Raw genomic sequence first — 18680 nt, forward strand, 5'->3', positions numbered from 1 at the left:
AGTCCTATGGAGGCGAGCTTTCCACCACTCCAGCCAACACTCGGCTATTGGAAACCCATTTCATGAAGCTCCCGACGAACAGTTCTTGTGCTGACGTTGCTTCCAGAGGCAGTTTGGAACTCAGTAGTGAGTGTTGCAACCGAGGAAAGATTTGTGGAAAGATTTTTATGCACTACGCGCTCAGCACTCGACGGTCCCATTCGGTGAGCTTGTGTGGCTTGTGTGGCCTACCACTTCGAGGCTGAGCTGTTGTTGCTCCTAGAAGTTTCCACTTCACAATAACAGCATTTACAGTTGACCGGGGAAGTTCTAGCAGGGCAGACATTTGATGAACTGACTTGGTGGAAAGGTGGCATCCTATGACGGTGCCACGTTGAAAGTCACTGAGCTTTTCAGTACAGGCCATTCTACTGCCAATGTTTGTCTATGGAGATTGCATGACTGTGTGCTCAATGTTATACAACTGTCAGCAAAAGGTGTGGCTGAAATAGCCAAATCCACTCATTTGAAGGGGTGTCCACATACTTTTGTATATATTTTGTATGTCATAAGTCCTTTCTTTTGAATAAATTGTTAAATCCTAACACAGTGATGTCAGGAATCTCCTGGTTTACACACCACATCAGGCCTGCAAGTCACATTATGCTGGCTGGCAAAGTAATGTGTAATTCCTACTGGAATCAATCTGGAGTTAGGATATCCAACCAGGGGCATTGTCAATCATCCACAACCTCCATTCAGTATGACTGCCAGGGTAGAGAAAATTAATTAGTGGGATTACCTCAATCATTTAAACTGGAACAACCATCTCAGTAATGGGTGAAATAAATCCAAAAGATTGGATTAGTTTAGAAAACTGTATGTTATTTAATTTTGTGTAGCATAAAATATATTAAGCAATCAATGTACATGCAAAAACACAGATATTACAGTAAAACAAACAAATCTGAACATCTCACTGCTGGGAGCATGCTAGGAGCATGCTGGGAAATATGATATATGGTTCAATGTCGAGCCTTTCTTGACTTCCAAAGAAACCTTCCTGCCTTCCAAGGAATCATCAAATCAAAAATCCAATCAAATTGTATTAGTCACATGCGTCGAATACAACAGGTTACTTACAACACGTTGCTTACTTACAACCCCTAACCAACAATGCAGTTTAGAGAAGAATAAGAAATAAAAGTAACAAGTAATTAAAGAGCAGCAGTAAAATAACAATTTCGAGACTACATACATGGGGTACCAGTATAGAGTCAATGTGCGGGGGAACTGATTAGTTGAGGTAATATGTACATGTAGGTAGATTTATTAAAGTGACTATGCATAGATGATAACAACAGAGCGTAGCAGTGGTGTAAAAGAGGGGGAGAGGGGTGTGGGGAGCAATGCAAATAGTCTGAGTAGCCATTTGATTAGATGTTCAGGAGTCTTATGGCTTGGGGGTATAAGCTGTTTAGAAGCCTCTTGGACCTAAACTTGGCGATTCGGTACCGCTTGCCGTGCGGTAGCAGAGAGAACAGTCTATGACTAGGGTGGCTGGAGTCTTTGAGAATTTTCTGGGCCTTCCTCTGACACCGCCTGGTATAGAGGTCCTGGATGGCAGGAAGCTTGACCCCGGTGATGTACTGGGTTGTATGCACTACCCTCTGTAGTGCCTTGCGGTCGGAGGCCGAGCAGTTGCCATACCAGGCAGTGATGCAACCAGTCAGGATGCTCTCGATGGTGCAGCTGTAGACCCTTTTGAGGATCTGAGGACCCATGCCAAATCTCAGTCTCCTGAGGGGGAATATGTTTTGTTGTGCCCTCTTCACGACTGTCTTGGTGTGCTTGGACCATGTTAGTTTGTTGATGTGGACACCAAGGAACTTGAAGCTCTCAACCTGCTCCACTGCAGCCCCGTCATTTCTTCCAAAAGCGGTTCTTAAGATGATCAGGTTCTAGGTAGAACCCTTTGCCTTACGAAGAACCCCTGTCTTCCGAAAAGGGTTATTCTGATCAAAACTGTTCTTGGTTAAACCCTATTCCTCTGCAAAGAACCCTTGGGTTAAATACGGAAAACACATTACAGTTGAAGACATTCAGGTGTACAACTGACTAGGTATCCCCCTTTCTCTTTCGGGACAATTTTTTTTAATGGTGTAGGGTTTTATGTTTAATTTATGAAAATGTTCACCATTTGGGATGCATCCATAGCCTTAACATACAGCAGTAAGACGATCACGCTGGTCTTTAACTGTAACATTAGCCTTTACTTTCACAGCATTGGACTTCCACTCTGAAATGATGCTACTGCAGTAGAACTACCAGAAACATTATCCCACCGCCGCCTCACATTTGAGATTATAAAATGGGCTTTAAAAAGGAGAGCAGCCCAGTGAGGCTTTGGCTGATCTGAAATAAATAACTGTAAAAGTCTGCACGATCTGAGCTGAATCCCACGTAGAAATCTGCTTCACATGGTAGCAGACACTCTTATCCAGAGCGACTTACCGATTGCAATTGGGGTTAAGTGCCTTGCTCAAGGGCACATCAACAGATGTTTCACCTAGTCAGCTCAGGGATTTAAACCAGTGACCTTATGGTTACTGGCCCAACGCTCTTAACCGTTAGGCTACCTGCCGCCCTATGGCTGTGCGTTCAAAATGTCCGCCGGTGCACACGTCACAGACCCATCGACTTGAATGGGGAAACCTGTTCTAGTTATTCTATTTCTACGGTGAGCCCTTTATCCTAGCGCAGGAAGTGCATCGCTAGTCTCACGACTAGACACATTGGGCTCAAACTCAATTCATGTTGTGCAAGTTCAGCGCTATAGCGTGATTGAAATGTAACGGCAATGTTCCCGCGGAGAATGCATTCCCAGTAAACACTGCTCAATCAGAAATCACCTTTACATTTAAATTGCGATATTGGGCTGAATCTCCGCGATACGGACTGAATCTAGCCCTATTTTGAGCAAGTGGAATGATGCCCTCCAACCTACATCTAATATTGAGGTAGGAAGAATGCCATGCATGAGAGAGAGAGAGAGAGAGAGAGAGAGAGAGAGAGAGAGAGAGAGAGAGAGAGAGAGAGAGAGAGAGAGAAAAGAGGCTGGGCAGCCAGACAGTCATTAAAAACAGAACTATAGGGATATAATGATGCTGCTGCAGTCACACACACACACAGTCAGGCAGTCAGTGACATGAAACAGGTGGCTCATTCAACTAGCATCGGCCTTTCTAGGGAGTTTTTCCTAGCCACCGTGCTTTCTACACCTGCACTGCATGTTGTTTGGGGTTTTAGGCTGGGTTTCTGTACAGCACTGTGACATCAGCTGATGTAAGAAGGGCTTTATAAATACATTTGATTGATCATTCAACTAGCATCCCAGAATGCTTAGCTCTCTAGAAGAATAGCAGAAGCTTCAGAACAGACTGAATAATATGTCTGAATAGCTTCAGGTGTAGGGTTCAGAACAGACTGAATAACATGTCTGAATAGCTTCAGGTGTAAGCTTCACCTTCTTCCTCCATTCACCTTCTTTCTCCATTCCCTCCATTCACCTTCTTTTCTCCTTTCCATTTGTTTGGGCTCTGCAAAGACTGAGGAGGGATTTGCCAGCTGGGATTCGTCTCTGGCGAGGGAGGCAGATGAGAGGGGGCCTGTTTGTGTGTTTGTACAGAAGACAAGTGAGGTAAAGGGATTTCCTGTTTGATGAGGCGTCTGAGTTTTGTGTCCCAAATTGCACCCTCTTCCCTATTTAGTGCACTATTTTTGACCAGAGCCCAATCGGCTGAATCTATGGGCCCTGGTCGAAAGTAGGGGACTGTACAGGGAATATTATGCCCTTTGGGACGTAGCCACAGAGTCTTCTCCCCCTCTCCCAGCTCTGTGCATCATCCTCATTCATCCAACTTCCTTCCTGCTCCAAGCTCCATAAATCACTCGCTCAGAGAGTCAACATCTGAGCTCCATCAATTTCTCAATCAATTCATGGGCTGCGGGGTAAAGACTGACACAGGTATCTACTCCCTCTCATCTCCCCTACCTGAGCTAGAGTGGGACTGACGAAAACACATTTAAAATGCATTCACTCATACAATGTTGTTTCTGTCACCATACTTATTCAACAGGGGCTGATCTAAGTTATCTATCTAAGTTAGCATTCTCCCTCTTGGCCTCGTATTTATCAAGCTTGGTCTATGACCAGTTTTGCCTGTTAGATCATAATGTATTAGATTATATGGATAGAGAGGACCTGATCCTAGATCAGCACTCCTACTCTGAGTCACAATATGTGTGTGTCTAGCTAGCCTGCGTTCAGCACAGGGCTCACGGTATTAGGGTTCAGGACATCAGGATAGCATGCAGCCCCCTCCACTCAGCTCCAACACATTGTACTCAAACTAAACATGATTAATGTTTCCAGAGCCGGCATGACTGTGGCATGATGAAGGAAACCTGATCTGACTGTGTGGTTATCCAGCATGGCTCTGAGAGTGACCTGGAGAGAGTAGTGGTGCTGCGTCGAGTTGAGGGGAGCAGAGGAGATGAGAAGAGAGGAGAAGAAAGAGAGGAGAGGATAGCAGGGGAGAGCAGAGCAGAGCAGAGGAGAGGAGATGAGAAAAGAGGAGAAGAGAAGAAAGAGAGGAGAGGAGAGGAGAGTAGGGGAGAGCAAAAGAGAAGAGAGAGCGAATCTACTTCACTTGCTTTGGCAATGTTAACATATGTTTCCCATGCAATAAAGCCCTTAAATTGAAATTGAGAGAGAGAGAGAGAGAGAGAGAGAGAGAGAGAGAGAGAGAGAGAGAGAGAGAGAGAGAGAGAGAGAGGTGGGTAGATGACAGGCGAAGAGGGAAGAGAAGAGGTGGGTAGATGACAAGTGAAGGGGGAAGAGAAGAGGTGGGTAGATGACAGGCGAAGAGGGAAGAGAAGAGGTGGGTAGATGACAAGTGAAGGGGGAAGAGAAGAGGTGGGTAGATGACAGGCGAAGAGGGAAGAGAAGAGGTGGGTAGATGACAAGTGAAGAGGGAAGAGAAGAGGTGGGTAGATGAAAGGCGAAGAGGGAAGAGAAGAGGTGGGTAGATGACAAGTGAAGGGGGAAGAGAAGAGGTGGGTAGATGACAAGTGAAGGGGGAAGAGAAGGGGTGGGTAGATGACAAGTGAAGAGGGAAGAGAAAAGGTGGGTAGATGACAAGTGAAGGGGGAAGAGAAGAGCTGGGTAGATGACAAGTGAAGGGGGAAGAGAAGAGGTGGGTAGATGACAGGAGGAGAGGGAAGAGAAGAGGTGGGTAGATGACAGGCGAAGAGGGAAGAGAAGAGGTGGGTAGATGACAGGCGAAGAGGTTAGTAGATGACAAGTGAAGGGGGAAGAGAAGAGGTGGGTAGATGACAGGCGAAGAGAGAAGAGAAGAGGTGGGTAGATGACAAGTGAAGGGGGAAGAGAAGAGGTGGGTAGATGACAGGTGAAGAGGGAAGAGAAGAGGTGGGTAGATGACAAGTGAAGGGGGAAGAGAAGAGGTGGGTAGATGACAGGAGAAGAGGGAAGAGAAGAGGTGGGTAGATGACAGGTGAAGAGGGAAGAGAAGAGGTGGGTAGATGACAAGTGAAGGGGGAAGAGAAGAGGTGGGTAGATGACAGGCGAAGAGGGAAGAGAAGAGGTGGGTAGATGACAAGTGAAGGGGGAAGAGAAGAGGTGGGTAGATGACAGGCGAAGAGGGAAGAGAAGATGTGGGTAGATGACAAGTGAAGGGGGAAGAGAAGAGGTGGGTAGATGACAGGAGAATAGGGAAGAGAAGAGGTGGGTAGATGACAGGCGAAGGGGGAAGAGAAGAGGTGGGTAGATGACAGGCGAAGAGGGACGAGAAGAGGTGGGTAGATGACAAGCGAAGGGGGAAGAGAAGAGGTGGGTAGATGACAGGCGAAGAGGGAAGAGAAGAGGTGGGTAGATGACAGGTGAAGAGGGAAGAGAAGAGGTGAGTTGAGGAAGGGAGAAGAAAGGAAAGGAATGATGGGAAGAGGAGGGTGATGTACTGTCTGGATGTGACCGATTAAGAACAGGGGACATGCGGACATGTTCTAGCAGAATCTTAAAACTTTACCATATTGTACTAGGCCTCGTCATTGGACCACCGTGAAACCAGGGAATTTGAATTTTAGGTTTGTGCTTAAAATTAAGGGAGTGAACATTATGTATAATACGGGTTACATGGAGAACAGTGGAGGCTACAGAGGGCTTTTAATAATGGCTGGAACGGAGTCATGGAATGGTACCATTCATTTGATACCATTCCGCTCCAGCCATTACCACAAGCCCGTTCTCCCCAATTAACCTGCCACCAACCTCCTGTGATGGAGCAAGTCTGACCTCTCTGAAATGAAAACGGATGGTCCTCCCTTTAGCAAAAAATATATTTGACCTAAATCCTCCCTGAACGCTTGGAGAAAAAAAAACAAGTGACCCTTGCCTAGACCCAAAATAATAGTTCAAACATAAAGTGGAGAGCAGAGAACATGCCTACCGTTTACCCTCACATTTACCCTAATTTCTTGGACAGACCATAGCCTTAGATATGTCTTTTTACCAACTGTTTTTTTTTGTGTGTTATAAACATTATAACAACTCAAGAATTTTGATAGCACACAGGGCTGCGGGCCAGAAGGTTGTCGGTTCACAGACGACCGTGGACAAGAGTAGGGGTGGAATTATCTCCTTTGTCGTAAAAGCATTGCATTAATCGATCGTCGTATTTGCAGGTCTAGTTTGCAACCAAACTGTCCCTGTTTGCAAATAATTCAATCTGAGACGTCATAAGAAATCTGAGCCCGGGTAGCCTACTTTCAAAAGTCAGGCCTACCGTACCTTTTCCACCTCAGACAGAGTAGGCCTACTGACGCAGAATAATCAAAGCTTTAACTGCTGGCTACTCTTCCTCCATGGCTCAACCCAACCAGAGAAGGTCACAAGGGTTTCCCTAAAAAGCTGTCTGGGTTTAAACATCCTCTGTTGTACTATCAATTGATAGTGACAGAATTGGATTGCTTCCCCATTTGTTTCTGTGTCCTCGCCTATAGAAGGTTGTAGGTCGGCCCCAATGTCAAAGAAACTAAACACTGAGATATCCCCATATGCATCGGAGTCACGTCTTTCCCGGGTACTGTGCGGCTTGTTTCTAGCATAAAGCATTGCGGACCAAAGCGCTGTTATAAAGCAATATATATAATCGGATCGATTTTTATTTTCTTCCAAATCTTAAGCTAACAGGGAAATATGGTGCTATTTGGGTTTCAGCCTCGGTCTCCTTATAGTGCTTCTGTCAACCTGTGTTCCCTCACCTCTCCCTCGTCATCTCTCACCCCCTGCCTCTCCCCCTAGGTTGGAGGTGGGGTATGGCTGTGGGTTGGGTAGGGGGATAGAGGGGGGGGGGGGGATATTTTAGTGGTGAAAATCTTTGCCAGGCCTCAGAGCAGATGCCTTGTATTGAGACTGAGCTTGGACATCAGTTAGCCTTGCATGGCCCAAGCCTGCGGTTTGTAACAGCTAACTGTTGGATTTAGAGAGAACGTTCCAGTCACACCCCCACCCCTTGGTTTATACCCCCTCCCTTCATCTATTGGTTGATACCCCCTCCCTTCATCCCTTGGTTGATACCCCCTCCCTTCATCCCTTGGTTGATACCCCCCTTCACCCCTTGGTTGATACCCCCTCCCTTCATCCCTTGCTCCCTCTCTCCACTCTAAAAATGTGTGCCTCAGTAGGACAACCCAGCAGGAAGTCCACGTGTTTTCCTTTAGCCTCCAACCCCCCCTCCCTCTCTCTCTCTCTCTCTCTCTCTCTCTCTCGCTCTCTCATTCTCTCTCTTTCTCTTCCCCCTCTTCTGCCCAGCCCTGTCCCCCTCTCACTTACAGTGTTTCATTGAGGTGAGCCAAATTCTGGATAGTGGCGAGAGGCTACACAAACCTCATTCAAGAGGGCACTCACACGCGCACCAACACACACACACCTATGCATGCACACACACATTTGGTCACACACACACATACACACACACACACAGTCTCACACACATCCGAACATATGCAAGCTGAACAATGGCTGTTTACTGAGGGAGGAGGTAAGAGGGAGGGGGCGAGGGGGGTGGGTAGGGTGGGTGGCGTACCTCTTTGGAGGGGCTGATTGGAGCCAGCGTAAACACACAGCCCAGGAAGTGTTGGAGTGAGGGAATGAGGGAGGGGAGAGAGACAGAAGGAGGGAGGAACAGTGGATGTGTACAGACAGGGAGAAGGAAAGTTTTCTACTGCAGTGTCTGTCCCTCTGTATGAGTTTGGCTGCTCCCACACGGTTGTCCCGGACGAATGACAGAGCACCCGAGAGGTGAGTAACTGCATCTCTATATGCGCACAGCGACCACATACATATTCACACACACACACACACACACACAAACAACACACATACATTTGCTTATACACACACACTCACTTACACACGGACCAATGTAAGAGCTGGACAACAAGTCAATGACAAGCCTGGGCTTGTGAGACTTCACTTAAGCTGTTCTCTACTTTATTGCTTACCTGATTGTCCTTTCTAGAGGATGGTGCACATTGTGATATGTTTTTAACTCCTCCTGATTACTTTCAAACATTCCTTTAAAAGTGGTCTTAAAATGGGCAATCTGGGATTGGTATATTCCTTTTTGGGGCTTTTAACCCTAATGATTGATTGAGCCATTGATTCTTAACGAATATCACATATAAAGGCCCCGTGAGCTTAGTTCAACTGTCCTACCGCTTCAGTATGCGAAATATAAACGCGTTGTACTCTCTGGCAAAACTTTGTTGTCTGTTGCTATTTGTGTGGTGCTGTTATGGAATGAAGCCAGTGTGTGGAGTTGGCTGTGGGAAGTTGGTGGGATGTTGGAGGGAGAGTCATGTGTGTAGCTGTGTGTGTCTAATGAGACCAATGGGGAAGGAGTTGTTTGGGGTCATACACCAACAGATACTGACGTTGACAGAGGTTTAGACAATGTTGCATTACGGTTTCTTTGTCAACACTGTCCTCAAGCTCACTCGCTCTCATTTCCGGTGTCCTCCCTCCCTCTTTTGAAATCAAACCAGATCTGGCAACGTTGTGGACAGCTTCTTTCTGTATTGTCATAGTTTGCTTTTCAAGATCACATCAGAGAGATTCCTTATTCCTTATCAGGTCGATATGGATAATGGTGTATCAGATTTATTTAGATTTGACCATGTGTTTTGGGGCGGCAGGGAGCCTAGAGGTTAGAATGTTGGGCCAGTAACCGAAAGGCTGCTAGGTCGAATCCCTGAGCTGACAAGGTAAAAATCTGTCGTTCTGCCCCTGAATAAGGCAGTTAAGTTAACCCACTGTTCCTAGGCCGTCATTGTAAATAAGAATTTGTTCTTAACTGACTTGCCTAGTTAAAAAATATATATATGAATGCTGTTTGCTTTCTGGATCAAATAGGCTTTTGAAGCCCTTTGGGGATGTACCCTTATTTTCAAAGTGAACATCGGTGTCATTGTAGAAAATAAGTTATCCTAGCTTCACATCACGTTGATCTGCTACAGTGTAATGCTTGATATACTTTATATACTGTAGGAAATGTCTGTTTGTTGTGGTCGGTGAAGTATGCCTATTTTAAACAGTACATTCTTGGCCAATAGAAACTAAGACTCCCTGGATATCAGTGGCTGGGTGTACTATCCTGGCAAAAAAATGAAAATGAAATGAAGGCCTATATCAAGATCCACTGTAACTGATACTGATACTTTCAGTATTTCTGCTGTGGGCTTGAGAAGCAGAAGTCTATTTTCCAGGCTGGCTTCATGATACTACCGGGACATTTTCAGCGTTTTCCTCAAGTTAAAGTAGATTCACATCTGGAGTTGTTGGGCCAGATGCCCGAGTGGAACCCTTATGGAATATCAACGTTTTTAACAGGCAGTCACACATAAATGTTTGATATGAATCTCACTCAACGTCAAAGTCTACACAGTAATGATTTTTTTCTCTATTTCCGTAAATTACCATAATGTGTTTAGAAGCTGGACCTACTGTTTGCATGATGTGTCTAATAAGCCTAATAACTGATTGGCAGGGCATCACTTCACTGGGTTATTTGGTAACTGCTTTCTTAGCACTTTCTCTGCAGTCATTTTTTTCTAGTTTTTCTACTGCAGTACTCTCCAGTAAATGTCTTACTACTGCTTTAGAGGCAATAGATTCAAATAAACAAATGTAAGTGTTAGTCAAGTCAATCGATTAGCTAAATTAGGTGCTTCTTACCATAAAAACAATTGCTGAGATTTTAGAATTCGGACAGTATACTGATAGATTTGTCCGAATAACCGACTGAAGTTCTGCTTAAAAGCAATAAGCTCATACACGTTCTGGTTTGAAAATGCTGAGACGTCCTCTGTGGTGAAATTTGAGATGTGTTGAATCTTTCTCTGCGGTTTGTTTATCAAGCCCCGCTCCCCGTAGGGAGAGGAACGTCTCTTCACATGAGCTCGCACCTCGTCCCCACACCCCGTCCCTCATCCCGCCCGGCGGTTGCTGCCTGGCGATGCTAAACGCCCGCCGTCGCACAGGTTTTCGCTTGCCCGCTCTTTGCTGATGCTGTGGATTGACACCAATTTACTCAAATGAAAACTGCACGGAAAACTGTTATTAAGTGTAATGCAATACTTTGCTGTCTGTTGAACCCAAATCAAGCTGTTTGTGTAAGTGCTAGCACATGGAAGGGCAGGGATTTTGGCAGTAACCTACATCAGCAAGCCCGAAGCACAATCGTTGTCGCCTCACACCAGATGTCTGCCCTTTATGATATTGTGATGCGAGTGTCCTTCCTGGCTGAAAAGTTCTTGACCACGTGACTACACTCCATCGAGAGAAAGTCCCAGTGGGGGCCTCACTCCACATCCATGCCTGGGATCAAACACCAAACTGGGTCATAGCTAGCAGTTGATGAGGGTCTGTGGCTATGGATTTGGATGGCTGTCTAGAGGGATTACGCTCTATGTTAACACACCTGGCCCAGCGACATGAGGACCAGTAAGATCTGACCAGGTGTTTACCCACCAACGCTATCAGCGATGTCTTTCCTCATTGGGCCCTCAGCCAACATAGTCAGTAATGTCAGCTCTCATTGGGGTTTGTGGCTTGATCAAACCCTGTTAAAGGACTTCTGATATGAGGTCATATTTTAAGCCGGAGCTTTGAATGAGATGAAACGCTGCACTGGATAAAATTATTGGAAGTTAGTGTGTGGTTCTTGGAGGTGTGTGTGTGTGGAGTTTTTGGTGGAGTGTGTGTGTGTGTGTGTGTGTGTGTGTGTGTGTGTGTGTGTGTGTGTGTGTGTGTGTGTGTGTGTGTGTGTGTGGAGTTTTTGGTGGAGTGTGTGTGTGTGTGTGTGTGTGTGTGTGTGTGTGTGTGGGGGGGGGGGGGGGGGGGGGCTTTCATCCAGAACTCGATATCAGCGAAGCATCCCAAGGTTGTCTACCATCAATCAACCAATTAATCTGTCCATTTAATCACCACCAAAGACGTAAGGTGATGCCCTAAAGGCTAAGCACTTCTAGGAGACTGTAAGTTGCTGATTCATATCTTGTAAGGAGAAGATTTGGGAGTTGAGTTTCTTCAACACATCATCTGGGGTTAGGGCTGGGGGGGCTGGGGGGGGGGGGGGGGTGGTATTCTGACTTTATACACAAGGCTTCTTTTGTGACTTGGAACCAGATAGCGATCATAGTCGATTGTCTTAGTTACCATCATTGCAGTTGTGATCCCCACCACATTTTCATTGTTAGGGCTTTCATCCTGAACTCGGTATCAGAGAAGCGTCCCAAGGTAGCTTACCATCAATCAACACATCATCTGGGGAGGTGTCCTTTTGGCAAGAACAGAGATTGTATAATTGAGGTGGATATGACAACAAGGGATTATCTCCTTCTAAATCTCATATTACATGAATCAACTTCTCCTTAGTGACCTCATCATGAACCAAATCATTTCCTTTAAAAGTTTTATTTATTTTTCCTTAATTCCTTAAACAATTCCTTAAACAATGATGGCCTAGGAACAGTGGGTTAGCTGCCTTGTTCAGGGGCAGAACAACACATCTTTACCTTGTCAGCTCGGGGATTTGATCTTGCAACCTTTCATTTACTAGTCCAATGCTCTAACACCTAGGCTACCTGCCACCCCAAAGATGGAGGACAGGTAAAAAATGTATTTTTGCAAAATGGAGGGAAAACACTTTCTTTGGTTGCAGGACGAGTGAATTTTGAAAACATTTCATGATGTAAGTGAGCACCTCATCGGTCGACACTTTAAACAAACCAAAGACAGGCCCATTCCCATTTCACAAATAGACCATGGGTTTGTATTGCTCTTGGTTGAGGTTGAAAAGCTTTCGGTCAGCTTGTAATGGCCGCATCTTAAATACGTGTGCCAGGAAAAGTGACAGGCTAGCAGAAAATAGTGTAGTAGGGTGCCAAATTTCAAAGTTATTCAACTCATAATTATCTATAATACTGTAGTTCTAGCATTTTCCCCTCTATATCTTAACCCTACAGTATATTAGTAATTCAGCATCCTGACAAAAACAATAATCCTTGAATGCTGGAAAGAACATTTGTTTGACCAAAGCAGTTATATGAAAACATGATGAGATACACAATGGGGTTTTCTAATGGTAATTTACTGTGGTTACAAAACCGTTTTAATAGGATGGGAGGGAGGTACAGGAAGAAAACAGAACTGGCATAAAGACAGCCAATCCTTCTTTCACTGATGCTGTGCTCTCTTTCACATTTCAACATTATCACTTATTTATTTCATCATTTCTTTTTTGACGTCTTTAGTCTTCCGTACTCTTTGTCATTCCATCGTTAGGTTATGGTAGAGGATGACATAAGACATCAGCATTTAAAGGAGTTCATAAGAGCCTATATGCTGGATGTGACAGGGATTATCCATAGATTAAATATGTGCTTCCTGTCCTATGGTGACGTGGGCTGGGCATTGAGTTTATGGAAAATCTGGCAAGACATGACATTTGTTTTTTAGGAGGCTGGTGCTGTGAGGAGCAAGCCTCTTATTAAAGGGAGGGTACATGTGGCTTATCCAGAGAATGGGTTGGAGTTGGGTCAAACTGAACTAGCATCAACCATTTGGCTTTAATTCTTTATTTATTGGTTTTGGATAATCATTTATCATCATTGTCTATGTCTTTGAATACATGCTCGTCAAACACACACACACACATGTTCTACTCACACATATCCCTCAACCTGATTCCCCCATCTTTTTAACCAAAGACATTCATGAACTCCACCTCATCACTTGCGAAGTCATTTGTTGACTCCCCTCTCCTCCCCCTCCAGCAGGGGTAAGACAAACGTTCCGCTCTCATCCCATAGAGAACACACAACATCCTCCGCTGACACTCTCAGCTTCCATTATGCACTCACCCACTCACTGTTTACATTCCCGTGCAAACATTGTCGTCGTCCCCCCCCCCACACACACACAGAAACAGCATCTTTAAAGATACAAGACCAGTCTGGTTTGGTCAGGTGTGTGGGAGGTCACACGTTCTGAACACGATACTGCATGTAACGTCCCTTTGTTTGTCTCTATATGCTCATAGGCAAATCAACATTTGTCCCTATGGACACCTGAACCTTAGATCAGCTTTCTCACACTCTGCCTAGAGTGTCTTCTTCCTCCTTGCTTCCATAGTGTTATGTAAAGGATTACCAGCATTATATCAGCACGTGAGGGTTTAAGCAACTAGATATCAGCATGAAACAGCAAGAATTGAGTCAGGAGCGAGGGAGAAGGACGGAGCGATGAAACGACCTGAGGAGCACCCTGATAATCAGTATTAGTGGCTAATTGATGAGCGGTTGAAACATTGTGATAAGCCCTTGATGTGCCTTTCCTATCAGGATGGTTTAATTGGACATCCATTTGCCTTCGCTTCTCTCAATCCTTTTTTTTGAGTATTTGCCTCCGTCTCAAATGGGAGCCTTTTCCCTTTTATAGTACACTACTTTAGACCAGAGCCCCATGAGCCCTGGTAAAAAAGCAGTGCACTATATAGGGAATAGGGTGCCATTTAGGATGCAGACACTGTGTTGGTAAGAAGTGGGAAGCTGTGACCGTCCTTATGAAGAGTTGTTAATTAAGATAAGTCGTCAGTTCGATATTTGATATGTGGATGAAATTCCACCTCGGTAAGTCGTTTTTTTGGAAAAGCTTGGGCCCTCGTCCTCGGATGATTTCTTTACAGGTTTTTCTCCATCCTTATCAATGACCATAAGCTAATGACTCCATATCACAATGGGATTTATAATTACCCTTTGCCTGCCTGACAGACTCCATGGCAACATCCCAAATGGAAACCTAAGGGGCCTGGACAAAAGTAGTGCACTACATAGGGAATAGATTGCCATCTGGGACGCACTCCATATTACACTTTCCGTTAGCAAACACAATGTATTGAGGTCCCCGTGTGGGACATATTCTTGAGAGCGTGTCCAGGGTTTGCTGGTTAGATTAGATTGCGGTCGCTGTTGCATGAAATACACAGGATGTTAGTGTAATGCTGAGTAACACAGATATAGAGTTGGAGGAAACTGGCCCACTGTCTCTCTTTAGGGTGGTTAAACTATTATGACAACTCTACAACTGCGTCACAAATGGCACCCTATTCCCTATATAGTGCACTACTTTTAGCCATGGGCCCCTGGTTAAAAGTAGTGAACCACATAGGGAGCACGGTGCCATTTGGGATCCACCCTACTTTGCTTGAGCAAAAACAAACATGATAAAATAAATACGGTCTCTCCCTGAAAATGTGAATATTGAGTCTCATCCATATAAACCTAAGTATAGTTTCAGATGATGACTTTGAGTGAGAGTGGTATGTTTAAAGCTTTATTTATGTTGTACTGTGTGGATCAGTGAAGGCACTGCATCAATCCTGTAACATGGGATTGGGTTGGAGTGTGACAGAATTCCCCATTCTGAATCCACAGCTGTGCTGAAGACATCGGTTTTGTCATATGATTTAGTCCATTACTTTAATACGAAAAAGTTATTGGGGTGTGCTCAAAATGATTGATAGGAACAATGAAGCCCATTGTTGAACGCCATTGTCCAGCCCAAGAACCGCATTTACTTTTGCCACGACAGGTGGCAATCTGCATACACGGTAAATGCCTTTTAATCCATCCTTTTCTGAGTAATTGTTGCACACTTTGAGGGGGATTAAGGTATGTTTTTAAAGGTCCTGTTTGGATGTCACTTTTTGCAAGGGTTTCTTCATATTGGGATACTTTAGAGGTGAAAGATGTCGAGGCAGGGAGAAAGCGATAGGAAGTAAAGTACTATAAGCCTTGTCTGAGCCGAAACGCCTATCTCCTGTTTCTGTAGTGTGAGGCAGCATGATGTACAAGAACACCCCTTGGACAGTCTGTTGCAGAATTTGATTGGAAGAGATTACATTTGTACCCATCCCCCCTGAAAAGAGGTGATGATAACCACAATGCACTTCACACACCCGGAGTACTCCCCTACCCAGAGCTCCCCCCTGAGTTACAAAACCCCATCTAGTAAAACTTGACATTTAAAGTGAGGAAAGTGCTATCTTCGTATTTTCCCCTCGTCATTACAAACAGTTTCCCATTGTATTGTCGACTTTCGGTTGTGGAAAAAACCCTTTATAAGGAGACATTGCGAAGTAAGATGGGATCTGCTGCTTTCTGCTCTCTGTGTGAATTTAATTTGGAAAAGTTTTGTTTCTCATTTTGAATATTTAATTTAGTTGCCTTTAGGATCTCAGCATATCCACTGAGTCCACGGAATAATAAAAGGTGGTTTGAATTAAATCCATTTATTTATATTAAATATCATTAGATTTGATATCTAACGGAGAGTCTGCACACATCTGTAGATACTGAAGAAATAAAAGTATCTCTAAATGCATTTGAAAAAAATCTGAAACTGTAAATCTTGGCTAGATTTGTCCTTAACTTTCTGAGCTCACCTCCCCTGGTAAAAGACTGCTGAGAGAGGTTGCTGCTTAATTTCCCCCCCTTTCCACCCCCCTAAGATATTCCTATCAGCTTACACCTTGAAAGTCAAGCCCACAGAACATTCCTGAAAATTCCATTGGTTTGTATAATGGCAGGAAGAGAGGAAGTTGTCCACAAAACTTCAACAATCCATCCAAGTGTGACACACAGAGAGAGCGAGAGAGAGAGAGAGAGAGAGAAAGAGAGAGCGAGAGAGAGAGAGAAAGAGAGAGAGAGAGAGAGAGAGAAAGAGAGAGAGAGAGAGAGAGAGAGAGAGAGAGAGAGAGAGAGAGAGAGTTGTGTAAAATGTGTTGTGACTTTGTAAGATGCACTTTAAATAAATGTATATATTGTTTGATTTGATTTGAGAGAGCGAGAAAGGGAGAGAGAGGGAGAGAGAGAGCGAGAGGTCTCTCAGGTCCATTGCCCTACCCTCCTTGGCTAGAGAGAGAGGTCTCCTTGCCTTTTCTCATGTCCTTTCTCTTGCTTCTTTCAAGGATTTTGTTCGAAGTTGCTTTCCCTTTCCATCTGGTTTTCCTTCCAGGACGTCTATGTCCTTCCCACCAGAAGCACAACAACAACACCCTGCTTAATTTCACCACTGCGGTCATGGTCCTTGACCACTGGAGAGCACATAATAGAACCATTAGGATGAGGATGACCGCAGCCCAACCACGAAAGGACCACAAAAACCATCTCACTTCTCTCAGGTTGAACCAAAGGGCTGAATCAGCTGATTGCATCAGGAGAGAGATGACTTCCCTAGGAAGATTCCTGTAAAGGGGGGGGGGGGGGTAAGTGAGTGAGTGCGTGCGTGCGTACATACGCGCGTGCATCACGCGGGGCTAGGTGGGTGCATTAATCAGACGCAGAGAGAGTTCCACTGAGGTTAAGTGCTTTACTCAAGCACAACAAAATAATAAGCCCAACAAATACAGGGCGTGGGACACACAACGAGACAACCCAAAAACCACAGGGTGCCAAGTTAATATTTTATAACTAGGGGGCAGTATTTTCATTTTTGGATAAAAAACGTTCCCGTTTTAAACGGGATATTTTGTCACGACAAGATGCTTGACTATGCATATAATTGACAGCTTTGGATAGAAAACACTCTGACGTTTCCAAAACTACAAAGATATTGTCTGTGAGTGCAACAGAACTGATGTTACAGGTGAAACCCAGATAAAAATCCAATCAGGAAGTGACGCATTTTTTGAAACCGCCTCATGCCAATGACTCGTTATATAGCTGTGAATGAGCTACGAATGAGCTTACGTTTTCTACGTATTCCCCAAGGTGTCTACAGCATTGTGACGTCTTTTTTACGCATTTATGTTGAAGAATAGCCGTAAGGGACCACATTTAGCAAGTGGTCACATGATGGCTCCCGCAGAAAATCTTGCGTAAAGTACACAAGTAGCCATTTTTCCAATCGCTTCTTATGAGAAACCAATTGTCCCGACGGATATATTATCGAATAGATATATGAAAAACACCTTGAAGATTGATTCTAAACAACGTTTGCCATGTTTCTGTCGATATTATGGAGCTAATTTGGAAAAAAGTTTGGCGTTGTAGTGACTGCATTTTCCGGTCGATTTCTCAGCCAAACGTGAAGAACAAACTGAGCTATTTCGCCTACAAAAATAACATTTTTGGAAAAAAGGAACATTTGCTATCTAACTGGGAGTCTCCTGAGTGAAAACATCCGAAGTTCTTCAAAGGTAAATTATTTAATTTGATTGCTTTTCTTATTTTCGTGAAAATGTTGCCTGCTGGTAGCAGAGCCTAGCATAGCATTATGCCATGATACATTTACACAAATGCTTGTCTAGCGTTGGCTGTAAAGCATATTTTGAAAATCTGAGATGATAGTGTGATTAACAAAAGGCTAAGCTGTGTCTCAATATATTTCATTTGTGATTTTCATGAATAGGAACATTTTCTGGGAAGATTAATGTCCGCTGCGTTATGCTAATTAGTTTGAGGCTATGATTACGCATGCGGGATGGGTAGTATCAAGAAGTTAAAGAAATGAAAATCCACCACTACCTAAAATGCACACACGTAACATAAAGACAAAACAAAGGAATAAAGGTCAGAACGTGACAGTACCCCCCCCAAAGGTGCGGACTCCAGCCGCAAAACCTGAACCTATAGGGGAGGGTCTGGGTGGGCGTCTGTCCGCAGTGGCGGCTCTGGCACGGGACGTGGAACCCACTTCACCACAGTTTTTCTCCACCTCATTGTCCGCCTCCGTGGCCTCTTACGAGCGGCGACCCTCGCCGCCGACCTCGGACCTCGTACCCAAGAAATGGGTCCCGAATGGACGGGAGACTCCGGCAGCGCCGGACAGGCGGGAAACTCCGGCGGCTCCGGAGTGAAGGCCGATTCTGGCATCCCCTGGCTGACTGATGGCTCTGGCAGCTCCTGGCTGGCTGACTGCTCTGGCAGCTCCTGGCTGACTGACGGCTCTGGCAGCTTCTGGCTGACTGACGGCTCTAGAAGCTCCTGGCTGACTGACGGCTCTGGAGGCTCCTGGCTGGCTGACGGCTCTGGATGGCTCTGGAGGCTCCTGGCTGGCT

At 44.9% G+C, this 18680-nt stretch overlaps 1 protein-coding gene across 13 annotated transcripts in view; it reads left to right on the forward strand.

The window, feature by feature from the left end:
• Nucleotides 1–18680, forward strand: part of LOC110535604 (sickle tail protein homolog) — a 243719-nt gene that overhangs the window by 120012 nt on the left and 105027 nt on the right. The window contains exon 1 of one of the 13 annotated variants that reach the window (XM_021620704.2): nucleotides 8216–8359. The exons of the other annotated variants lie outside the window; for them this stretch is intronic. Within the exon in view, the coding sequence (XP_021476379.2) occupies nucleotides 8341–8359 (19 nt within the window). The 5' untranslated portion in view covers nucleotides 8216–8340. Of the gene's footprint in view, nucleotides 1–8215; nucleotides 8360–18680 lie in introns of those variants that run through there. 13 annotated transcript variants of the gene reach the window in all.

The sequence above is a fragment of the Oncorhynchus mykiss genome, chromosome 11 (genome assembly GCF_013265735.2).
Source record: "Oncorhynchus mykiss isolate Arlee chromosome 11, USDA_OmykA_1.1, whole genome shotgun sequence".
In the NCBI taxonomy this organism is placed as follows: Eukaryota; Metazoa; Chordata; class Actinopteri; order Salmoniformes; family Salmonidae; genus Oncorhynchus; species Oncorhynchus mykiss.